Raw genomic sequence first — 27,433 nt, 5'->3', positions numbered from 1 at the left:
GGGCTGTGAGCAATAACAAGTACTAATCACAAACATTTACTTGGCCCCCCTCCGATCAGTGGAAGTCAGCTGACTTTGGGCTGCTCCCCAATGTTTACAGCTCTTGCCAACAAAAGCTATGTAACAGTATTGTGTGCTGTAATGATCAGTAACTATTGCGTGAATACTTTTGACTCATATGCGGTGTTCTACCTGGTGATAGTCAATGTCATTTACGAAAATGATTGAAGAGATTTTACTGGTAGCTGTTCCTCTCCAATTATACATTCATTTCTTATATAAGCTGTAAGCTGGCTGCAATGGGAGGTTCTTTTATAAGCTGTAAGTTGGATTCCTGGGAGAAGGATGTGGAGCTTGTCTGAGCTGCCAATGCACTATGAGCTGATCGGATCTTCCGCCCCCAGCATGCCTCTGTACAGGGCCCACATAAAAATGTAAGACTAATATATGAAAATAATAAACACATATTTTGTATACAAATAGCAATATAATTTAGGTCACCACATTAATTCATGATACAGAATATCAGAACCAATTTTTTATGAAATAAATTATGCGTACAAGTTTATTTCACACATTCAACTTCATCCTATGGATGTAACTGTGCAACACACCATAATATCATTACTTTTCAACATATAAACAGATCAAATAAATCTTCAGCACAAAAGAAAATGAGTATAAACGTTAGACTGTATGCACACAGCTTACCAAAGTTTTTGTGCAGTAAGTAATCAATAGAAATACACTGCAAATATTACTGCCATACAAACTATAGTGTCCTGAAAAATAAACAAAGAAAATTACTTTTTATGATACAACTGTTATACACCACACAAAAAGTTCAACAACTATAAAATAGAAAAGAAACATATATTTATGATTCTAACTGTATAGTTATTCATTTGTGTTAAATTTTGACCAAATAATTTTAATTGACTGGTGCTAATTGATATGTTTTCACTAAACAGATTAAAACTAATATACAGGGTGATTCACAAAGATATGCAAATATTTTAATATGTTATTCTACAAGTAAAACTAAAGAAAAAAGTTCATATAAACATAGGTCAACTTCGCTAATATGAAGCCATCGCAAAACTGTACAAGATTAAAGTAAAGAACAATTTCCATTTATTTAGTCGTAAGTGGTCTGGTCAATCTAATAAAATATGTCCCAGATGTGTATCTGCAGTAGTTTTCCAGAACATCCAGAGAAGCAAAGATTATTATACATGTAAATTTGTTTACTTTCCATTAAGAATGTAGAAACATTTATGTCATTGTTGGCAAGCGTTAGTGAGTTGTTTCAGTCGTTTCCTAACCTTGAAAAGAATTTTCTGTATTGTTCAGTGAAAAAACACAATAACAACAGCGTTTTTAAGTGAAACCACATAGTAACTGTTGTGTATTGTTGTGGAACTATGGCCACAAAACAGTAGCCATTCTGCAACCAGTCTGTGGAAGTCAACAGCCATGAAGAGCTGACTGCAATAATTTCTGAGGCCAAAACGATAATTTTCAATGTGGCACAATTTTGAAAATAATAATGCCATCGTTTCTTTGACAATGTCACCTTTTTAATGAGTTACAGGAAGAAACTTCCATCAGTTACTGGGGAGAAGAAATGAAGACATACCTGAGACACTAACACTGTTTTAAATTTGAGTTCTCTCTCTCTTTCTTCCTTTTTTTTCGCTTATTAATCTACCTGTTACAATAAACGTTTATTCACACTGACTGTATTTTAATGACACATTAAAATTAAAACACATATTGACTTCCTTATTGCAGTACAACATATAACTTTAATAATTAATGGCATTATGGTTATTTTAGTGTATTTAGTTTAATGTCAAGCTTTATCCAGTTAATGAAACAGAAAAACAACATCTAACCAAGCCAAGCATGGTCATGAATATCAAGTCTGCCTGGTTCTGACTTTTCGGCTTAATTATCTATGCTCATTTTAACATAATATGCATTATCTGGGACAAATTACATTAAATGCACACATTTTCAAGTGTTTGCACTGACCTCTCAAGTACAAAGGAATTAACCATTGCACAAAAGAAAAGATTCGACATAGCAAAATTAATTTCATTAATGCTGACCACTCCAAGCAGCTTCATGTAAAAAGAACAGGTTATCCTCCTAACCCTATACAGGAAAACAGACTCTCTAGGAATAAACAACATTTTATTCTATTTCATATTATCAAAAGTATCCAAATCTATAGATGTCGGTTTCCTCATTTTTTCTCATTTTGCACTGCTAAACAAAGTGCTAAAAGAGCTCCTAAAACCAAACTAGTCCTCTTCTAGACTGCTTTCCAATTTTCCCAGCCATTCCTCGATAAAGTACACTTGCAAGAATTCTTGATTCATCTACACTCCTGGAAATTGAAATAAGAACACCATGAATTCATTGTCCCAGGAAGGGGAAACTTTATTGACACATTCCTGGGGTCAGATACATCACATGATCACACTGACAGAACCACAGGCACATAGACACAGGCAACAGAGCATGCACAATGTCGGCACTAGTACAGTGTATATCCACCTTTCGCAGCAATGCAGGCTGCTATTCTCCCATGGAGACGATCGTAGAGATGCTGGATGTAGTCCTGTGGAACGGCTTTCCATGCCATTTCCACCTGGCGCCTCAGTTGGACCAGCGTTCGTGCTGGACGTGCAGACCGCGTGAGACGACGCTTCATCCAGTCCCAAACATGCTCAATGGGGGACAGATCCGGAGATCTTGCTGGCCAGGGTAGTTGACTTACACCTTCTAGAGCACGTTGGGTGGCACAGGATACATGCGGACGTGCATTGTCCTGTTGGAACAGCAAGTTCCCTTGCCGGTCTAGGAATGGTAGAACGATGGGTTCGATGACGGTTTGGATGTACCGTGCACTATTCAGTGTCCCCTCGACGATCACCAGTGGTGTACGGCCAGTGTAGGAGATCGCTCCCCACACCATGATGCCGGGTGTTGGCCCTGTGTGCCTCGGTCGTATGCAGTCCTGATTGTGGCGCTCACCTGCACGGCGCCAAACACGCATACGACCATCATTGGCACCAAGGCAGAAGCGACTCTCATCGCTGAAGACGACACGTCTCCATTCGTCCCTCCATTCACGCCTGTCGCGACACCACTGGAGGCGGGCTGCACGATGTTGGGGCGTGAGCGGAAGACGGCCTAACGGTGTGCGGGACCGTAGCCCAGCTTCATGGAGACGGTTGCGAATGGTCCTCGCCGATACCCCAGGAGCGACAGTGTCCCTAATTTGCTGGGAAGTGGCGGTGCGGTCCCCTACGGCACTGCGTAGGATCCTACGGTCTTGGCGTGCATCCGTGCGTCGCTGCGGTCCGGTCCCAGGTCGACGGGCACGTGCACCTTCCGCCGACCACTGGCGACAACATCGATGTACTGTGGAGACCTCACGCCCCACGTGTTGAGCAATTCGGCGGTACGTCCACCCGGCCTCCCGCATGCCCACTATACGCCCTCGCTCAAAGTCCGTCAACTGCACATACGGTTCACGTCCACGCTGTCGCGGCATGCTACCAGTGTTAAAGACTGCGATGGAGCTTCGTATGCCACGGCAAACTGGCTGACACTGACGGCGGCGGTGCACAAATGCTGCGCAGCTAGCGCCATTCGACGGCCAACACCGCGGTTCCTGGTGCGTCCGCTGTGCCGTGCGTGTGATCATTGCTTGTACAGCCCTCTCGCAGTGTCCGGAGCAAGTATGGTGGGTCTGACACACCGGTGTCAATGTGTTCTTTTTTCCATTTCCAGGAGTGTAATACAGGATTGATGTGTGGTTATTTTCAGGTTTATTTATTACCCATGGCTGTTTCTCTTTTATGTTATTTAATTCTAGCATCTTTTCTGGTGCATTTAGTACACACCTTTAAGGCAGGCAATTCCATTGGTTGTTCATGTCACTAATCATTTACTCATAATGGATCGATGCATGGCATACAGTAACACAAAACAGAAAACAGCATTCACACTAGCTTTCAAGTAACAGCTCTTTTTCCAGCACTAGTACACAAATTCACACTAACAACCACCCATACACAACCATCCCATAGCCATGCAAGACAAATTAGGCTTGCCGTGATCACAGGAGTATGCATTTGGATGTCCGTGTGTTGTGTGTGTGTGAATGTGTGCACACCCCCATGGCCATGCAAGACTAGTCTTGCCATGGCCACAGGAGTGTGCATTTTGGTTCCTGTGTGTTTGCATGTGTAAATGTGTGTACTACTGCTGAAAAAAGAGCTGATGTGAAAGCTATTTTCTGTTATGTGTTACTGTGTTCCACACATTGATCTGCTATACGTGAGTGGTTCCATTTTCCTTATTTTACATATCCACCATCCATGAATTTTTGTTACTTTCATAATTATTTTCTTACATGGTTTTCCTAGGCAGTCTGAGTTTCATTACTCCAATATTTCTGCTGCTTACTCTTTAACTACTTGAACTTCAAGTGCTGTTTCACCACTAGGTTGTGGTCATAGCCAATGTCAGCACCTCAATAATTTTTTGCTGTCCTCCTCAATTCTTGGCTCATTGTTTTACCAAAACACACTCTATCTGAGATATTTTCATGTAATCCCCAAGCTTCCATGTACATTTCCTTTTCAAAGGTTTCCCACAAGGTTTATTCACAATACTTAACTTGTGCCTGCCACATAATTTTGTGGGAGTCATTTAAAGCTATGGAATGTTTTGAATCGAGAAGCAGGGCAATTCTCCCACAACCATGTCACAAATTTTCCTAATCTTTGGCATCAGCATGACCCTAAGAATAAGCAGGAACAGAGCTCAATAATGAGTTCTACAGTTGCTTGTTTCTAAGCACGTGACAGCACAATAGTCATTTAACATGGATGGTTGGATTAAGTCAATTGTTTGAGTACATCAAGACAATTAATAATGATATTAAATAGTGAACTAATGATCATAATCACAAATTAAATCAGGCAAAGGATGAAATCAAAAAGAAATCAGAGAAGCAACAGAAAAATTACAAAAGGAACTCATCAGTATGTTCACAGGAATAAAGGATGAGTCACGTAACAAAGTTATGATGGAACAATTCAAGCTTAAATCAGAAGCTGAAGCATTAAAATCTAAGCAAGACGATGATCGTGCACACAATAAAACCACACTCAATCAGAAAGAAGGTAAAATCAATTAACACAAAGCAGAGATTACAATAAAAAAGGCTGATTACTACTGTAACAGTCACTCATTAAAATGATAGCTGGCATACAGGAACAATGCATGAAGGAGGTAGCTAAATTTGAAAACAATCAGCAATCTGCTTTAGATGAACATATGATAGAAGAAAAAATTCAATAATATGGTACAAGAGAAATGTCATAGTATGCTGTGTGCAATACCAAACTTGACTGTTGATATCAGTATTGGTATATGCAAGTTCTCCAATTTCAAACCAACTAAGTGATTGCATCCTGTTACTTTCATGTGTCAATTCTAACATGGCATTCCAAGAAACAAAAACTAGATATCTGGGTGAGCAACTTGAAATACAGTGCACATGTATGGGGTATCAGGGTAGCTGCTAATAGCAATAATTTCAGTGAATTTCGGGTACCTTTTTGAATAAGTTTTAGAGAGCCAAACAACAGTGGACAGCTGAGAGTACATTATTGACACCACCAGTATACAGCCACAGTGACAGTACAATTTGTGAGTTATTGTAGAGGTACTGGCACTGTAACGAACATATGAAAAAGCCTATCAAAGACAAAAACATCATAGTTTTCTCACACAGCAATTAACATTGTCTGTTAATGAGAGATTAGCCCTCATGTGATACAAAGACAGTGACAACATACATTTTAGTGTAGAGTGAACTGAAATTCTCAGCACCATGAGAAGATGGTGTGATAGCAATCATTCCAGTGTAAGAAACAGGCAATGAAGCACCGACAAATGAAATCATAATGAATGGAACTTCAGGGCAGCAAATTGATGGAATGATTATAATGAACCAAGAAAGTATGACAACCGCAGGTAACAATAAGACACAATGGCAGGAGTATCACCGTGAATTCCAGATGAATGACAATTGCAAGACTTATGACACAAATGACGATTGCAAGACTTACAATCAATTGCCACAATGTAGAGGAAATTCTCATGGGGTTCCACATTAGGATTTACAAAATAATTGATTTTAGTTCTGGATGTGACCCATCACTGTATCTATGAACATGACATCACCTATAGCAATACAAACTACAATGTCAGAAGAAGAAAAAAAAGGTACACTCTTTTAGAGGTTTCCAATTCAGTCAAGATTTATTGTTGCAACAATGTATATGGAGTACATAAAATGATTACGTTTACAGATCAATAGCAAAAATGGCTCTGTGGCAACTGGAGTTTCACGGCCAGAGTGTGGGTGAGGATTATCCTGTTGGAACAACACATCACCTTTCTGTTGCAAGAATGGGAAAAGAAGGGGTCTAACAACATTCTGCACATGCCATGCACTGGTTAGTGTCCCCTCCAGAAACAAGTTGAAGTTTATTGCACCAATGTGTCTTGGGCAAATGCACTCTATGAGACAATGCTCACCAGCTCTGTGTCGCACGCATAAACAACCACCACTTGTGTGCATGCAGAATCTGCTTTCATCGCTGAAGACTATGGCATGCCATTCCATCTTCCAAACGATCCTCTGGTGGCAGCAGTCGAACTGTGCACGTCAATGCTGTGGCATGAGTGGAAGACAGGGTAGAGGTGTTCGTGCCCATAGTCCCACTACTAATAATCAGTTTGGAATAGTTCATATTGACTTGTCTGAGCTCACAAGCCCTCTTATCTGTGCTGTGGTAACTGTACCATTTGCCACTGTTGCCCTTACAATGGCAGACATCTACCTATGCTGTGTGGACGTCCAGAACCTCGTCCATGGGTCTGAGAATGTTCAAGTGATGACTGGTACCAGCACTGTTGCACAACTGATGCAGCTTGTCCAACTTGTGTGGCAATTCTGTGAAAGACCAATCCGCCACTCATTGGCCACAATTTGACCACTTCCAAATTCACTCAGTTGGCTGCAGGAAGCATGAGCATGTCTCTGTGACATAGTTGCCTGGTTGCTACTCATTCGCACCACACTGAGCTTTCTGACTGTGAGCATTCCCTATTAGAAGTTAGACATAGATGGCATTCTGATAGCTTTGCCACTATGCTATCTGTTGGCGGACGACACTGAAACCACTATCAGTGCATCTACTATCCCCCTGGTGGCATGTACCGTCATCAGATCAAACTCGATATCGTTTTTCCAGGTGGAGTAACTTCCTTTTCCTAGTAGCATATTACAAGCTATGCACATACGACAATGGAAGCGAGATTACAGAAGACTTATTAGGGAAAGATGAATGTACTAAGGATGCCGTTAAACTGACTGTTACAGGAGAATAATGAGGAACTGCTGTTGATATCTTATTGGATTCCGGCTCAGATTTAAGTGCAATAACAGATAAATTATTTCAAGAGCTCAATGGCTGTGTAAAGATGCCTTCTTCTTCTTTTTTTGAACTAAAAATTGTAACTGCAGCTGGGAATTGAAGCAAGGCAATTAGAGGACAGGTTCTATTCAAATACTGAATTTTGGGAGAATATTTTGAGCAGCCGGTTCTCATTACTCTGTTTTTGAGCTTTGGAATCATATTAGATACAGACTGTATGACAGAAAGGTATTACTGATTAGATTTTGTAGAGGAGTATGCTACATGAAAATCAGGAAGAAAAGATGAGAGCTTACTTTAAAGAAATTTTAGACAAAGACAGTGAAGGCCTGCTCGCTGAATCTTCATTTTATTAGCATGTAAGAAGACACAGGATGAGGGTGGATGACACTTCTGCACAAATTCAAGCAGAATTACATCCTTTCATTACTCTGGGCTGTGCCAGATATATATTTAGGTGGTATATACATTTAGGTGGTACCTCTCTCAGCTCTTCTTCTGGACACTTGGCAAGTTCTGTTAACTTACGTTAACAAACCTTGCCAAGCATCCAGAAGAAGAGCTGACCACAGTGGTACTGCAGTACCACCTAGACGTATTTCTGTCCCAGCCCAGACTAATGAAAGGATGTGTTTGTGAATTACAAGAAAATCTTTATGAAGCATCTGCCACTGACCAAGGCATTCTGATAATGTCAGATATGGGAATTACCAAGAGATATGACAAAGTGTAAAGCAGTCCCATCCCTGCACTCATCAAGCAGAATGGAACTATCTGGATTGTATTAGATGCCAGAACAACCAACAGCATCATTCTTCCACAAAGGAGACAATCTGGAACTTTACAGAAGCAATTACAGAAATTTAATTGTTTCACATTTTACCGAAGTTTAGGGACCACAAACAGTTTCCAGCAATTTTTATCTCACCTGGAAAGTCAGAAATACACTGTGTTTCTGCACAAGGGTTAGGGCTACAAATTAACGAAACCCCTTTGGTTTGAATGTATTATCTGCCACCTTTATGAGAGCACTTGATCAGATATTTGGACCTGAACAACCTCCAAGTCCATTACTGCCTACATTTGTAACGCTAGCCAACTGTGAAGATGTAACTGGGATGAAATAAATGTTTGTTAATTGGAAAAAACTCATTTCCAAGTTAAAGGTTAAAGGAGGTGCATTTAATTACAGTTATATTTTATTGGAATTGGCATTGGCATTGTCGATCCCTTCCTGTATAGGCTTCAAGATTCCACAGATGGTAGCCAGAGTGATGAAATTTCAGGCAACAAGAGCTGTGTGTATTTTGTTGCTATTTTTAGCCCAGGCACATAGCAACAAGGGGAAGAGGTAAGGAGGAACAGAGCATGTTTCATTTAAGCAAAGTGTGTTCTGTTTGTGTGCAGGAATAATGTGTTAGTGATGTGTAGTTAGCGCATGTGGTCAACGAATTCCTGTGATTTAATATGTCTCACAAGTGCGTAAATAGTGCTGACAATTTTTGCTACATTTGTGAACAGCCTTCACTGAAATCACAAAAGAGGCCAATAACACCATATATTAGGAAGGCATAAAGACTGTATTTTGGCTGTGGGATTAGGGTCCAGGCCAAGCCTTGGGCTTCTCATGTATGTTGTATATCTTGCGTCTTCTTTTGTGGTTGATCATAAATGATCTTTAATAGCCTTTGTTATACCCACGATCTGGCGCAAACCATGAAACCATATGAAAGATTGTTACTTTTGTATGAACATTCCAATAACACACGGTACTTCCAAGAATAAAGAGTCTTCCTTGACATATCCTAACATACCATCAGCCATGTGACCAGTGCTTCATGGAGACAGACTGCCTGTTCCTGTCCAACCTGATTGTGATAATGATGAAGGCGGTAGTGAAACTATTGCTGCACCATCACCTTCAAAACTCAGTTCTTCACAAGATCCTGATTTTGTGGGTAATTATGAGTGTACAGAGATTCACAAAATAACACAGTGTAAATTTAATGATCTAACGAGACATTTTGAATTGCTAGAAAGCAAAGCTGAACCACTAGCATCAACACAACAACAGTGGAACTGTCTTGATAAGACTGGTAAATGTGACTGCATTTCATAACCGCCATATGCCATTCCTTCAATTTTCCAAAACTGAAAAGAACTTGGTATTTTGTAGTGATGTACAAAATCGAATCCTTCAAAGTAAGTCTCAACTATGTGCTACAGCATAACAGTAACGTGTTACCATTGATTCCAATTGGGAATAGACCTTACATGAAAGAAACATATGAAAACATGAAAACAATTGCTATTGCGACTGAAATATGACATGTTTAAATGGCAGATTGCCAGCGATCTGAAGGTCATAAGCATATTACAATATCATGAGAAGCAAAGTTCCTATTTACCATAAAGCGGAGATGCTGAATCACAGATAGGCACAACAAAAAGTTTTTCACACTAAAAGCTTTCAGGCAATGGCCTTTGTCAACAATACGCATGCACGCGCACGCGCACACACGCACACGCACACACACGCACACACACACACGATTGCAGTCCTAGGCAACTGAAACCCCACTGCGAGCAGCAGCACCAGTGCATGACGGGAGTAGCGACTGGGTGGGAAAAAGGAGGAGGCTGGGGCGGGGAGGGGAAGGGATAGTATGGTGGTAATGGCCGACGGTAAAGTGCTGCAGGTTGGGCAGCAGGCATGGGAGAGATGGGGAGGGGGGGGGGGGGAGAGGAAGTAGTGGAGAAGGTGAGACATAGAGAAAAATAAAAAAAAAATTAAAAACAGAATGGGTGTGGTGGTGGAATGATGCCTGTGTAGTGCTGGAATGGGAGCAGGGAAGGGGCTGGATGGGTGAGGACAGTGACTAACGAAGATTGAAGCCAGGAGGGTTACGGGAATGTAGGATGTATTGCAGGGAAAGTTCCCACCTGCGCAATTCAGAAAAGCTGGTGTTGGTGGGAAGGATCCATATGGCACAGGCTGTGAAGCAGTTATTGAAATGAAGGATATAATGTTTGGCAGCATGTTCAGCTGTAGGATGGTTCACTTGTTTCTTGGCCACAATTTGTCGGTGGCCATTTATGTGGACAGACAGCTTGTTGGTTGTCATGCCTACATAGAACGCAGCACAGTGGTTGCAGCTTAGCTTGTAGACCACAGGACTGGTTTCACAGGTACCGTATTTACTTGAATCTAAGCCGCACTCGAATCTAAGCCGCACCTGAAAAATGAGACTCTAAATCAAGGAAAAGAAGTTTTCCCGAATCTACGCCGCACCTGAAATTTGAGACTCGAAAGTCAAGGGGAGAGAAAAGTTTTAGGCCGCACCTCCAAATCGAAACAAAGTTGGTCCATTGTAATATGAGACACAATTTAGGTTGAATGAATGACGATACAGCTACAGTACTTTGGTTCGAGTCGTAAGCTAAGCAGTTAAGCAGTCAGGCACTCCGCCTGTATTTATACGGGTACCCTTCCTTTTTCCACGTGCTTCGTCTGGTTTCAATTGATTGCTTATTTTTCTTTGATCTCATAAGTGCCGTTCTCTTTGTTATAGGTGTTTACGTCACTCTAAGCTGAAAATGCATTATTGTACTGTGTCATGCACTGTTTGTCGCATTCTGATAATGGGTGTTTACGGCCTGTTGCCGCTCGCGGCATGGCTTGCTTTGCCGGTTACTAAAAAAAAAAAAAAAAAAAAAAAAAAAAAAAAAAAAAAAAAAAAAAAAAAAAAAAAAAAGAGAGAGAGAGAAGAGAGAGAGAGAGAGAGAGAGAGAGAGAGAGAGAGAGAGAGAGAGAGGAATCGAGATTGCTATTTGTTGTTACTTACACTGATGCTTTCTTTGATAATGATCAACAAGAACCAAATAATAGACTGCGGATGATAGAAAATGTTCTGAACGAGAGTTTAGCTAAAATTTTTCTCCGTTTGATAATCTTTGCAGATGCCTCTTTAGTACATTAAATTCTGCACAGAAATTAAGAGTCATCTTAGATTTAAAAATCTAGTCAATTGCCGTGCTTCATTTCTGACTGGATCACTATTAAGCATAAGAATAATACGAATATAAACATGACATGATATGTATATCCTTCTGCGCTTGCTGTTGTCTCACTCTAGTTTTGTAGTTTATTAGGCAGACAGGATTTAAATGAGATAGCAGCAAACATGAAAGAATACATGGCAAAATGTTTATATTCGCATTATTCTTATGGTGAAGAGAATACTGCATGTGATTCACAATTCATAAAAGTTCCAATTAGCAGCCATCTCTTCTCACAGGTAGGAAAAAATTCAGAACATAGAGTTGGCCATATTGACAAACATCCCAAACAGTCTTGCCAGTCAGATTTTCGTAGTTCATTGAAATGCTGCTACATTCGAAGATGTATTTGTATTTACTTCGTTGGATAATGTAGGAAATGCAGTGGTCGAAACTCGGGGCAGAGAAAAAAAGCTTGTCTTCCACCTTTTTTTAAATTTATTTACTGACATAGAGGTTTTGGCACCAGAATTTATCTTTGTACCTGCAAAGCATGCCTGTGTAGCGCTACATATATTCAATGGCAGAAGTTAGTTGTGGCGGCACCTACCAACATTTTGCTGAACTTCCACTTACTCTGCACTCGATTCTAAGCCGCAGGCGGTTTTTTGGATTACAAAAACCAGAAAAAAAGTGCGGCTTAGATTCGAGTAAATACGGTATCCCTGCTTTTGATGGGATAGGTGATGTTAGGGACCTAGGTGGCGGTGGGGGGACATATGGGACAGGTCTTACAATTAGGTTTATTACAGGGGTAGGAGCCATGAGGTAACGGGTTGGGAGCAGGGGTTGTGTAAGGATGGACAAGTATATAGTGTAGGTTAGGTGGATGGTGGAATACCACTGTGGGAGGGGTGGGAAGGATAGCGGGCAGGACATTTCTCATTTCAGGGTACAACGAGAGTTAATCGAAACCCTCGTGGAGAACGTAATTCAGTTGCTCCAGTCCTGGATGGTAATGAATTGCTAGGGGAATGCTCCTCTGTGGTCAGATGGTAGGGCTTTGGGAGGCGGTGTGAGAATGGAAAGTTAAGGCACAAGAGATTTGTCTTTGTGCAAGGCTGGGAGGATAATTACGGTCAGTGAATGCTTCAGTGAAACCCTCGGTATATTTCGAGAAGGACTGCTTGTCACTGCAGATGTGATGTCCACGGGTGCCTAGGTTGTACGAAGGAACTTCTTGGCATGGAATGGGTGGCACCTCTTCGAGGTGGAGGTCAACATCTAAGAAGGTGGCTTGTTGGGTTAAGTAGGACCAGGTCAAGCAAATGGGGGAGAAGTTGTTGAGGTTCTGGAGGAATGTGGATAGGGTGTTCTCACCTTCGAACCAGATAGCAAAGATGTCACCAATGAAGGTGAACTAGGTGAGGGGTTTAGGATTCTGGGTGTTTAGGAAGGATTCCTCTAGTTGGCCCAAGAATAGGTGGCATAGGTTGGTGCCATGCGGGTGCCCATAGCCATACCCTAAATTTGTTTGTAGGTAATGCCTTCAAAGGAGAAGTAATTGTAAGTCAGGATGTAGTTGGTCATGGCGACTAGGAAGGAGGTTGTTGGTTTGGAATCCGTCGGGCATTGGGAAAGTAGTGTTCAATAGTGGTAAGACCATGGGCATTAGTGTACAGGGAGGGAAATTTATTGTATTCAGACTTAGAATATGCTAAAGAAATTTGCAGCACACTGATGTTAAGGATATTTTCCTGTAATTTTGCAGGTCCATTGCTTTACTCTTCTCATATACAGGAGTCACATGCACTAATTTCCAATCCTTTAGGACTTTGCACTGGGCACGAGATTCGCGATAAATGCTAGCTAAGTAATGGGTCAATGCCATAGACTACTCTTTGTAAAAACGAATTGGGATCCTGTCCAGACCTGGTGACTTATTTATTTTCAGCTGTTTCTCAACACCAGGGATACCTATTTCTATGTCCTCCACACAAATGCCTTCTACTGTTACACCAGACTGGCCAACAAATGACTAGATAAAAGCAAACCATTTACTGATTTTACAAAGTACCAGAGCCTTCTCAGGTTCTCGGAAAGAACTTTCACTAAGGTATGGCAGTGGAAATAGCTGTATGCTCTGCGCATCAATATTTTTATACATATATGGATTTCAACTAACTTTTGCCTGTCAACATTTCTGCATTTTTTAAACAGAGAGTGCGAAAATCTTCAAGTTGCCACAATTTTCCGACTTTTATTATTAAACCACAGTAGATCCCTCTGTCCTTAGTCCACTTACTTGGCACAAACTTCTCCGGGGCATGATTTAGAGTCAGTTTAAAGTTTGCCCATAACTCCTTTGCATCCATTATGTATATTTTACTGTATACAACTTCATAATTTTACTAATCAATTATCATTATGGTTGATGTTATTGTTAGTCTTTCTTTCTAAATTGCTCCACAAGATTTGACAGTTACTAGGGCTTAGCTAACATTCTACGATGCATCAATGCTAAATAATGGCTACAGTCACCCTTACACAATGGTAGGTTATGCTCATGTAGGTTACGAACATTCTGTGTTGCTGACTGTTAATACTACACACATTCATCCACACTCTAAAATGACAAGTGCTGATGAAGAGAACTGATGTAGAAGAGGAGGATTTCTCTACAATCTGCTGAAAAAGAAGTATTTCATTCCATAGCACCACAGCTTATACCATCACCTGCACCCTTACACTGATTAGACCTAACATCCTGACAAGGTTCTTCTTGGACATGTAGGCTTTGCAGCAAAGGCAGAAAAATTGTTGAAAAGCTGGCTCCAGTAAGAACTTAGCTAAGTGAAATCTGTAACATGAGAATTACTGGGAGAAGAGGACAGAAAATGGGAAAAGCTAACACATGAGAAAGGTGTCTTCTACCCAAAGATGGTTTGAACACACAACTTTGTTATGAGTAGTACAAATAAAGTAAAAGTGGAGATTGAATGTAGCATCAAGCACCAAAATATTAGCAGCTTGAAAAACAAAATGAATAATCTTATTATTTGCAAATTAACTAGCTGAAAAGGACCCTCTTTGCTTAGTCTTTTTTTCTATTTGTTTTCTGAATGTTGTTTAGAAGCTTTTATGTAAGGGCGTACTAGGAACATGGAGCGAACTTAGAAATTCTGTTGGATAGTTTACGATTTTGCCTTAGTTTATCATTGTATGAATAGATTTAAATACAGTATCTTTTTGTCCCCTTGGTATCACTCAGTATTCACTGATTTATTTGTTGAACTAAATAATTTTTGTTGCTAAAATTTTTTGTTAATCCAACTGGGCTTTATTTACATAGTTTTTCCCTATAAGCAGATACAATTTTTCAGTGAGTTGTTCCTTCGTCTTTGATACATAGCACAACTCATCAGTTAGGGTGATTTTGCCAGAGTACGGATCAATGCAACACATGTCGTGTTGTATTCCAGAACATTCAAGAGTATTCTAGAACAGGGCTGTTCATTGATCCGCACATGTGAGCTGGCTAGTGCTCACGTATTGGCAGTTTAAACTATTTTTTAGTAATGGTGGTGGAAGGGGTAGGAAGGGAGGAAGGAACTGGAGCAAAGTGGCTTCATGAGAGAAACTGTTGTCAACGAGACTTTTTCCATTTTATACATTTTTCAAAGCCATGTTATAGAGCAGGTCTTTGTATGAGTGTGCTGAAAGCACAACATTAGTCATGTAACATTAATCTGATTGTTCTGTAAGGAATCCTTGTGCTTCTTGGGATCAAATAATACCCCAGGAGTTAAAAGAAAATACCACATCTATTTCTGTTTCATTCATCAATTTAATAAAATATGTGATTTTTCAAGATGAGTAGCCTTGAAGCAACCTGCCTTATTAAGAGGTAATTACAGAAATATTCTCATGCTTTATTCAATCAACAGTTCAACTTGAGCCACTTCTGGTCCAAGCAATTTATTCAAATATCAAGCATTTCTCAGTACCTTATTTTCAGGTCAAGGAAGGTAAGTTGGCTTTGAGAGTTTCAGGACAACAACTGTTTCATCATATAATGATTATGTTCTGTGACAAGGTTACATAACTAGGTCACCATAATCTATAGTAGATCATTATAGATGGCAAGGGAATTTCTATTGCGTTATGTATGTGTGTCTGAGATGAATTATTCCTGAGGATAGTTTATTATATGCTTTGGGTTTACCCATTTGTAAAGAGTATACCATTAATCAGAAAAATTTCAAGTGGAACTTTATAATGTCCACTGCTACTAGCGTAATCCCACACAATTTAAGAGACACCAATACAACCAATGTAAGCATGAGACATGTTTCTGACTCTGGAGAAATCACTTCTAGGGTTCTACAAGCCTCAATCTTAGGTCTACATTGCTTTGCATGTATGTAAATGACCTTCCATCAATAAACAACAAGAAGAATTAGTTCTTTTTGCAGATGACCACAGTATCATACTCAACTCAAAATACATATAGCAACACACTCAGTTCTGCGCACCTCGAGTTACTACACCAATGATAAGTGGAACAAATGATGAAATAACAACTAGGGTGGAAACTTCAAAAATTTTAGTGTCCATATAAATGAGAATGAAACTGGAAGAGAGACTTTTTGGAAGTACTAAAACAACTTTGTTCAACCACATTTGCACTTTAAATTATTATGTATCTTGGGGACAGACCTATCAGTAACTTGGCAGATTTTTCATATTTTCATTCATAACATCATATGGAATAATAATGTTTTAAGGTAACTTATCTGTAAGAAATAAAGTTTTTATTGTTCACAAACATGACGCAAGAATAATATGTGATGCTCACCCACATGATCACCCTCTAGATAGCTGCTTAAGAGTTAGGCGTATTGTTTACGGAACAATGTTCAGAAGGAACACAGTTCCAGAAGAAAAAAATTATATTAATTATTCCATATCAAGCCTGTCTTTATCACAAAAGGAGTGTATAATGTTGCCGCCACATTCTTGGTCAATTACCCAACAATATGTCTTTACAGAAAGCAAAGTTCAATCTGAAAAGAAAATGGAAAATCTCCTTGATAGCTCCTTCTATTCTGTAGAAGAGTTCTATTTTTGTAACACATGGAAAGTGGTGGGTAGGAATTACTAATTCATATCTGTATTGTAGTACCGTCAATATTTTGGCACTACTGAGCAAAACAGCGATGCTGGGGGCAAGCGTGGATCTGCCCAAACTCCGTTATGTCAGATGCTGCAATGCCACCGGCTGATTTCCATGTTGCAGGCCAGGCAAGGGGCCAGCACTGCAAAAACAACTGCGCAGCAGAAAAGTAGAATGACTGCGGCATCAGCAGGCCACTTACTGCACACCCTATCTGCAATTCAAGTGGTTGAAAGAGGTGTTTCAGCAAAACAAGTAAATGCAGAACCAGTATAAAATTGTCACTTTCAGCCAAAAGAATTGTAGTCTGGCTGCCACAATCTATGAGGAGGTGTCTACAATGGTCCATAAAGCAACACGACTGTACAAGCAGCCGCACGAGACTTGGTCCCCACTACCTGCAGGCTTAATGCAGTGGACTTACAAGGAGAGATCCCCAAGGGTGAGATCAAAATTTTGAAATCACGTTATAGGTTAAGGTCCCAGATAACACATTCTACAGCTCTTCACTCTGGAGGCCCTAGTTTGCACATAATAATAATTTCATGTCATATTCTAGGGCCTTAAAAATGATTACAGTACACAGAGCGGCATTGTGAAGTGATGGTTAACGTACATTCCAGACATACAAAAGGTTGTGGTTCGAATCTCATTGCTACTGCGGAGCACAGCTACAAGTGTATAGTTTGTCCTTCAAAAACATGTATGACTAATAAAGATGTTCTGTAGTCAACCATTAGTCATCATCCTAACAAAAACCGACTGCCTCAACTCAACAAATGCCAATGTGGAGTCATCCACCCCGGGCCTATACAGCATTATTTTAAAGACAAGGTTGTAAATGGTCAGAATGTAGCCATTATTTGCATATGTGGGATGGGCAAAAATATAAAAAGACACAACATCATACCATGCATTATACGGTACAGGAAAACTGTTGGCATTCAAATTAGCTTTCAGTCATCTCGGAATGGGTAAATGCAGATCCTGTATGGTTTTCATGGGAATCTTATATCATTCTGCCTGCAAAACAATGGCAAATTCAGGTAACAATGACGGAGGTGATAGTAATCACACGTCTTCCCTCCAATGTAAACCACAAAGACTCAATAATAGTGAGATCTGGTGACTGTTATGGCCAGAGGAGATGTGACAATTCATCATTGTGATCACAAAACCACCTTGGGAAACTGTATCAACACTGGGGAACAAACACTGTACCATTGGCTGGACATAATTAGCCAAAATGGACCCACAATCTTTGGCAGTAATGTGACCTCGCAGAGAAATCACGGGGCTCATGGAATACCATGATATGGCAGCCCCAAATCATTACTGAACCCTCACGATGATTCATTCTTGGGTTCCGCAAAATCAGCCAGAAGTTGGAAACAGTGTGAAACAAGATTCATCCGGCCAAATGGCTTTCTTCCACTGCTCTATAGTCAAGCTTTTATGGCTTCAGCACCTTGCTTCGTATTACAGGTATTTGCATCACTGATGTGTGGTATTGCAATTCCCTGCTCATGTAGCTCTCTTTGTGTTGTTTTGGTGCTGACAGGATTTGCAAGTGTGACATTCAATTCTGCAGTGACTTTTACAGCTATTGGTCCATTCATTTTTCATCACAATCCTCTACAGCAGGGCTTAACAACTGGCCGGTTTTGAGCGCGAGTACTCGCGTCTGCTCAGGCACGTGCTCGCGAGCAGCTGCAAGGTCGTGGAGTATGGTGGGAGGGGAGGGAGGGGAAATGCGCGCGCACGTTTGAATAGGGCCGCAGCGTGCCTATTGAATTCGCGCCGACTGTGTAACGTTTAAAGTACTACGATCAGCTCTTAACAGTCACTTCGCTGGTTAAGAATCATGTGAAGTCGCCGTTGTGTAACCCGAACCATGCTTTCGCAGTTCAAACCCCATTGGGAGGAATTGTATCTGTTTACTGAAAAAGATGTTGTTGCAAAATGTTTAGTATGTCACAAAACGCTGAATTCTTTTACGAAATTTAATTTGCAGCGACATTATATGTCGTACCACGCGAAAGACTACGGACGTGGAAAATGTGCCTGCGCCCCTTAACTGATGGCGATTTAATAAAATAATGTTTGGTAGTTGCAGCGGAACATTTGTGTCCATCTCAAGTTGAACAGTTTCGGATTGTGCCATTATCTAACATGACCATTATGCGTCGCATACAGGACATGGCAGACGACGTCCAGAGCCAGCTTGCAAATATCTGTTAAGATTTTATGGCGTATTCTCTAGCTCTGGACGAAAGTGTTGATATCACTGGAACAGCACAGCTTGCCATATTTATTAGAGGTGTTAACAGAGATCTTCAGGTGAGGGAGGAGCTCCTCGATGTAGTAGCCATGAAGAACACTACAACCGGAGGTGATATTTTAAGTAGCGTTGAAGAAAGTGTTGAAAATATAGGATTGTCGTGGAATTCTTTAGTTTCAGTGTCTACAGATGGTAGAGGCATACACTAAGCTAATAAAATTATGTGGCACGTGTACATTCTCCTTTATTTGTTTCATTTGTCGCAGTAATAATTCGTGAGTGATATCCCTTCAGGTGGCCGCGGATTTACATTGACTGGCGGCAGCTGTTGTGTGCCCCACGTCACTCTCCCCACTCTCCGCTCTGGTCCGGTAGTGGGGGTAGCGTGCTCGCGCTGCTCGGTGCTCGCGCCTTGCTGCTCACAGCTTGCTCCGCGAGCACGTATGTTGTGAAGCCCTGCTCTACAGTGATGGTCCATCACAATCACTTACCACACACTTTCACTTGCATTGTGACAGGATGAATGATGTATTTTTGCTTTCCCTGTATGGAGTATAAATTTTCTATACATTGCCATTTGAAACAAAAAACATTTCAGTTACCTTGGTTATGGAAGCACCCACTACACAAGAAGCAAAAATTTGTCCATGTTTGAATTCAGTTAGCACCAACACAACACACTCACAACAACACAGAATGCTGTTCTTACTATGACTGACACTTGGGCGACATGTTGAGGACATTGCGCAGGCGATGATTGTGGTAAAATAGAATAGCACAAACTGTATACTTTGCTAGCACCTGCATTTAAGTTCAAGCACACATTTCTCACTGTGTTTCATTATTTTTGTCCAGCCCCTGCACAAATGCATAATGTTAATGTAAAATGACTCATTCCATGACATTATGATTAATGGTACACATGACCCTTGAACATGAAACTATCTATCTTGACGAAGCAGAGAATATGGGGCACTAAGTACAAAATACGATATTTCTTATGGCTGATGCAACCTTATGATGAATGCCATTTTTTACCAAAATTTAAACTGACAACTTCTACTTAGAGACCACTTTATTTCATAACACAGGATGTCAAAGAATATTATTTATTTTGTTTTTCATTAAAGCATCACTATATGATGCCTCTTTCTGAGCAGTGCTTACTGAAAGACAAACTTTTAAGCTGAAATCTGTCAGTGGGGTTCTGTGGATAGATTTTCTTCTCTTCACTACTGGAAAAAAGTTGCTCACACAAGTACAGGGTTATTACAAATGATTGAAGCGATTTCACAGCTCTACAGTAACTTTATTATTTGAGATATTTTCACAATGCTTTGCACACACCAACACACAAAAACTCAAAAAGTATTTTTAGGCATTCACAAATGTTTGATATGTGCCCCTTTAGTGATTCAGCAGACATCAAGCCGATAATCAAGTTCCTCCCACACTCGGCACAGCATGTCCCCATCAATGAGTTCGAAAGCATCGTTGATGCGAGCTCGCAGTTCTGGCACATTTCTTGGTAGAGGAGGTTTAAACACTGAATCTTTCACATAACCCCACAGAAAGAAATCGCATGGGGTTAAGTCGGGAGAGCGTGGAGGCCATGACATGAATTGCTGATCATGATCTCCACCATGACCGATCCATCGGTTTTCCAATCTCCTGTTTAAGAAATGCCGAACATCATGATGGAAGTGCGGTGGAGCACCATCTTGTTGAAAGATGAAGTCGGCGCTGTCGGTCTCCAGTTGTGGCATGAGCCAATTTTCTAGCATGTCCAAATACACGTGTCCTGTAACGTTTTTTTCGCAGAAGAAAAAGGGGCCATAAACTTTAAACCGTGAGATTGCACAAAACACGTTAACTTTTGGTGAATTGCGAATCTGCTGCACGAATGCGTGAGGATTCTCTACCGCACAGATTCGCCCATTGTGTCTGTTCACTTCACCATTAAGAAAAAAATGTTGCTTCATCACTGAAAACAAGTTTCGCACTGAACGCATCCTCTTCCATGAGCTGTTGCAACCGTGCCGAAAATTCAAAGCGTTTGACTTTGTCATCGGGTGTCAGGGTTTGTAGCAATTGTAAACGGTAAGGCTTCTGCTTTAGCCTTTTCCGTAAGATTTTCCAAACCGTCGGCTGTGGTACGTTTAGCTCTCTGCTTGCTTTATTCATCGACTTCCGTGGGCTACGCGTGAAACTTGCCCGCATGCGTTCAACCGTTTCTTCGCTCACTGCAGGCCGACTCGTTGATTTCCCCTTACAGAGGCATCCAGAAGCTTTAAACTGCGCATACCATCGCCGAATGGAGTTAGCAGTTGGTGAATCTTTGTTGAACTTCGTCCTGAAGTGTCGTTGCACTGCTATGACTGATTGATGTGAGTGCATTTCAATCACGACATACGCTTTCTCGGCTCCTGTCGCCATTTTGTCTCACTGCGCTCTCGAGCGCTCTGGCGGCAGAAACCTGAAGTGCAGCTTCAGCCGAACAAAACTTTATGAGTTTTTCTACGTATCTGTAGTGTGTCGTGATCATATGTCAATGAATGGAGCTACAGTGAATTTATGAAATCGCTTCAATCATTTGCAATAGCCCCATACATAGATCCAACATTTACATAATGATAGATGTTGTCTTCTTGTGGGAATTTACCTTGATGAAAATTCTTATAAAAGTCTGCCAGAATAATTTTGTTATGAAACTTATCATGCAACTGCCTGTCACTCTGTAGGTCTATAAGTTTTAACAGTAGCTCAGTTGCCACATTGTCAATATCAACTGAAAAGATGAGTGAAAAGACATTAAACTTTTCATTTAATTTTTAAAAGTCTCGGAAATCAACGTAAACTGCCAACTGAGCAGTATCAGAAACATCTCTGCACTAATCCAAGGAAAAGAAATGTAATACTTTGTTTTCCCTCATGAACATTACATTTGCTTTAATGTTATTGGCTATTTCTTGAATTCTGAGTCATATGATTGAAAGAGACGACTTACCACCTCTAACTCTTTTCCAACTTCTCAAGAGCTGTGTGCTCAGCTGTAGATACCAGACATGTCTATACACATTTTTCTTCAGTGAAAATGTGCAATGTTTTGGCAATTCAAAAAGCAGTATAATGTGCTCAAATTGCAGCTGCATTTGTTGAGTGCCCCCCCCCCCATCCCCCCCCCCCCTCAAAAAAAAGTCTTTTCATAGTGAAAATGTTAGGAAAAATTAAAAATTATTCAGACATGTATTTCTCTGCTCCCTCATGAAGAATATTTATTTCAGTCACATCGCCGAACAGTGTTTTTATAATTTTTGCATCTCGAATTCTCACTGTTCGCCTCCTAAGTGTCCATAATCGTTTGCATGGAAGGTATTGAAATGTCACTGTAAACTGAATTTTTTCATTTTGTTCAGACCTATGAAGAGCACAAAGCATCTCAAGACACCACTGCATATCATTAACATATAAACATCCTGCAATGAAGTGTTGTAAAACTGATGTTGGTGTGTCTGACCTTGGTTTTTAAGTGTCCGACCTGGCCATCGTGTTGCTTTTCATCAATTTAAACAAGAGCTGCCCTCCACTTAAAGCATTGTGCCCTAAGTATTTATGATCACATCTAATGTTATATCAAACTTAACAATGGTCACACCTTTGGAGATAGCATGCTGTTCATATTTCCCCTGCATTGCATAACGACATCTGACTGCCCCATTTTACCATGAGTGCTCTCTGTCCAGGCAGAAAGTGAGCAAGATCATTTCTGCTAGCTTAGCCACCTCCTGAATTGGCCTGTTAAAGAACATTTGAAAACATGATGTGATGGTGACCACTTCAAACACTAACAAATCCACAATCTCAACAGCTACCACATGCAACCACTACAGTGCACAATGGAAGAACCAATGGTACACCAGAAAGAAAAACCAGTGACTGGTGGTGAGTAATTCTGGAGGTATTGTCATCTTTTGCCCGCAAACATATATCCTTACCTGAGAAGTAAAGGAGTGTGAATCCAATTTCTGTAATTTTAACTTGAAACCTTATTTGTAAGACCCATGCCCTGCTTCATTTGTTGATGAAAAGTGTCAGTTATGTTCCTGCACAAGGCTGATTTGAGCAATATGGCCATGCACAACTGGCACCTTTCATCCAAAAATGAAGCAGTTATGGGTCTTACAAATAAGGTCTAAAGTTGAAACAGCAGAACTTCAACTTCACCCCTTTACCTCTTGTGTATGGACATACTAAGTAATGAATAATGTTCTGATTTACTATGCCTTGTAAGTTTATTAATTGACAGCCAGTGTATGAAAAAAATACCCCCCCCCCCCCCCCCCCCACTACCCCTCCCCCACACACATAAACATAAAATTGTTCTGTCGAACAGAGATGGAAGAAACCATTAACATCGATTTTTAAAATGGCTTTCAGACCATTATGATAAATTACTGGTATGAAAACTCAGAATTAGGTGTAACTAGGAAAACCTATATATCAGATACTGATGTTAGAACATACATAAGATGCAATCAAAGAGTTTACAATCCTACAATCCAGAACCAGTATTCCAATCAGGTGAAATCGCCATGAGCATTGAGGCAATCATCCCATCGATGCACCAGGTTGAAGACACCTGTTTGGTAAGGCGTCATGTTCTGCTGTGTGAAGGAATCTTTAACTGCCTGGTGCACAACCCGGGGAAAGATAAGGACTATACGGCGGGTGATCGAATGTGTTCCGCTTGAGTAGGTGTAACTTCTATGTTACAACATTTGCAGTATGGGGACATGCATTATCATGAAGCAGCTCTCCATAGTTTATGTATCCGCATTTACCACATGCATGTCAGAAAGACACCCAAATACCACACTAATCCCTTGCCTGCATGTTGGTTCTTATATAACAACATTGGAGTCACTCTACATTACCTATATGCTTCAGCAATACCCTCAAACAGAAACTTTTTAATCATCCCCTATAACTTAACATGAAACCTGCAGAATATCACCTGGGGTGAGGTATATAAAATGAGACATACAAATTTTAATTTCACGAAAGGCATTAAAGTGCTATACACAAAGAAAAGAGATCTAAGCAAAGTAGGCAGGACAAGCACAGATGAGCACTTGCTTTCATATTACAAGCAATATTGTTCTTTATTGAAAAGAGTTAAAAATAACACCAAAAAGCTGGCACATTATGTCATAAATTAATAACTCTAACACTAAAATAGAAATAATATGCAAAGTGGTCAGAAGAGGAACTAGGAACACTGACAATGAGCAAGATAATTTAGCAATTAACAAAAATGACAAATCATTCATGACAGCACAAATGTAGTCTCTTTAAGGGTTACTTTCTAAGTTTAACAGAAAGAGTCATTATAGCCAGCTAAAAACAAGCCTTGCATTGTAATTGCATTATTTGAAATGAAAAGTGCCACAAATATTCAATCAACTCTTCTTTTAAAGAAATCAGGACAACAAATAACTCTCTTAAAACAAAAAATTCTCATGTAGCTGATAACTAGGGACCTGAAAATGAAGTGTCAATTTTTGTCAAAATTCACATGTATTTCTAAGGAAATTTGCATGTGTTTTTGGGGAAAATTGCATCTATTCTTGGCAAAATTCTTGTAATTGAAATCCATGATAAATCAGGATTAGTCTCTTCACTCATTTCAAAAAAAAGAGAAATAACAATGAAGACCTCACACGACAAACAATTCAGTAACGGCTATTGAAAAATTGCATGCTGATATCAGCAGTGCCATATATGAGGTAGTAAAGGGCCAAGAGTATTTAACACAACATCAGTTCCTATGCCACGCCACCTAAAAACATTTGCATTATGGCAATAGCTAGCAGACAAATATACGTATTTCTTGTTCTAAGGCTCTATGTCCCACAGCTGAGTTTTACGTTGATTATGTGGTGTGTATCATAAACAGACCAGACCATTCAACTGCCTACAACTGATGTGGCACCAGGGCATGATACACTGTTGTATTCTTGCACATTTTCTTTGCGAACATTTTCTTACACAAATTATCTCTCCTATCTTTCCAAATCATGCTCCCTCAGATGATGTGCACTGCCAGTAACCAAAAATTGGATATACTTTGGCATATGCATGCAGAAAATAAAGCCATTTCAAACTACGTGTGATGAAATAGTTCGTGTGCATACAATTTGCTATGAAAGAATGTCTATTAGGTAACTCTGTATTTTTGCATTTTGTGGAATAATTCACATTTATTCCAAAAATGCTAATTCTTCAGGTCACTACCAACAAAATTTTAAGCAATATACTAAAATCTTATTCTTCTGATGTAGTAGTTGTGCTTGGGCATAATTTTAATGCACTATTTCCAAACACAAAATTATGCCAGTTTTAAAAGACAGGTATTAGAACATATTAATAGTCATTGAGTTTATTCACTTTTAATATCCTTACTTCAGAATGGTTGAGCATATCTCCAATACGGTAAGATATCATTCCTTAGTTCATTGAGACAAAAGTTTAGAACAACACTCATCAAATCCACACTTCAAGTGGGATGGAGGTTTTATTTCCTTTTGAATCTGACGTGATAGGCAGTCATGCCTTGAAGATGTGATCTCAGCTGTTAGTTAGGCAAAAACTGGCATTCAGCAGAATCTGATTTGTCTGCACACCTAGAGGTGACACGCAATAACTTGAATGGGCAACCCCTCTTTACAGATTTTCTCGAACAGTTAAATTTAACAAAATTTCCTTTGTAAGTGATTGTTGATAACAGAATCAGAAAGACAGCTTAATAGCATTCATTAATGTAATACTTAAAAATATTCTGTGGTAATTTCACGCTTAAGCACACAAAGCATTCACAGCATAGAAACACACCAAGTGGTCCAAGAAAAAAAATAGTTGGTTTCTTGACCATCTCAGAAAAAAATTTATGTTTGCTGGGTGAATTCCCCAAAGTTTAGTAACCACAAAAATATTTTTTTTTAATTTATTGTTTATTATTTTGAAATGGTGGCCATATTTGTTCCAGGCCGCACGCGTTTTTTTGTATTTGCAAGCATCTACATTTTTTACAATTATTCAGTAGTGGATTGTCCTAAGCCTTTCAGATAAAATGCACTTAGTTCAACACACTTTGGGCTACAAATTAACATCATTATCACTTAGCTGAATGTATTCTTTAATATATTTTTAATAGTTCAAAGTTATCAGCCACAAATTTAAAAAAAAAAAAACTCAATTTTTGAACAGTAGTTTTCCAAAGAAAGATTAATTTCTCAGCTTTAATAGTTTTTCTGCTATTACACTGTATAGTATAGTTACTTTTTATAGAGTATCAATGGTGAGCAGCTTACACTTAAAAAATTACACTATTTTAAAAAATGGATTTTTATTCATTTTTCCATTTTGTGGCCTGCAGTATCTTTGTTGGGGTACCAGATAAAAACCTGAAAATTTCACAGTTAATAGACATTTATGATATCAAACTTCAGTATAAATTTCAACTTTGAGATTCAATTGGAAGTTATGGAGAAAAAATTACAAACACGAGTCAAAAATATGTTTTTTAACATCTGCGATATCTAGGCTTATGGAATAAAATATATCAGTTACAGTTTATAATTTAATCATATCTATGATTACTTACTTTTTTTACTGAAAATAAGCCTATGAATTACATTAGATTGTTCTCTTGTTATTTGTTTTCAGTACATCGTCATGGAACGTTTATGTTCACTCAGTTTGGGTGTTAGATTATAAGTTCGCTCAGTCATAGTTGTAAATTCCATAGGAGACAGCTTCCTTAGTTCATTTTTAACTGGCATCCAAACTTGATCCCTCTCATTTTTTTAGAAAAGATGTCCTTGGTCCTGGAGGGTGATAAAATACAACATGTACATCTTGGTTTTGACAGTCGATATTATCAACTTCGCCAATCGATGACTAAGCCACTATGTCTTTATTATAAAGAACCAGTTGTATAAGATTTCCTCATCGATAAAGTTCACTATCTGGCAAAGTTGATGTGATCTTACACTTCAGTAAGTTGTGTGAATGGGGTACAAAACAATGAAAAGATCGAGTGCCTTTAATCTTCTGACAAGTGTTGTACCTTTCCTTCAAGACACTGTCATAGACTTCCTGTATTTCTTCACATTGTACAAAAACATAGGTAATTCCTTTTATATATTTTTTACATAATTCAAACATTTATTGAGGTGTTATGATATGATTGTCATCGGTCCGCTGCAGACTTGCTTTTGTGACAGCTCGCTTTGTTGTACTCCCGACACAATCACAAGCATTCTTCCCATGGCATGAAGTGAAAAAGTGCCATTCTACATCAAACCCAAAATCTTCTTTATGAAAGGCGATGTTAATAATTTTTTTGTTTTGTTTTTATATTGACTTGCTGCCCCATCTGAAAAG

General features: G+C 39.6%; 1 protein-coding gene across 1 annotated transcript in view; it reads right to left on the bottom strand.

Annotated features, from left to right (window-relative positions):
- Nucleotides 1–492: 492 nt before the first annotated feature.
- The window catches only part of LOC126199669 (dynein light chain Tctex-type protein 2B-like), a 106,593-nt gene continuing 79,652 nt past the window's right edge, over nucleotides 493–27,433 (bottom strand). Inside the window, exon 4 of the mRNA XM_049936600.1 lies at nucleotides 493–782. Within this exon, the coding sequence (XP_049792557.1) occupies nucleotides 735–782 (48 nt within the window). The 3' untranslated portion in view covers nucleotides 493–734. The remainder of the gene's footprint in view (nucleotides 783–27,433) is intronic.

Source organism: Schistocerca nitens, chromosome 1 (assembly GCF_023898315.1).
Source record: "Schistocerca nitens isolate TAMUIC-IGC-003100 chromosome 1, iqSchNite1.1, whole genome shotgun sequence".
NCBI classification, from domain to species: domain Eukaryota; kingdom Metazoa; phylum Arthropoda; class Insecta; order Orthoptera; family Acrididae; genus Schistocerca; species Schistocerca nitens.
Note: the sequence above shows the minus strand (reverse complement) of the source record. Positions and strands in the feature narration are given on the sequence as shown.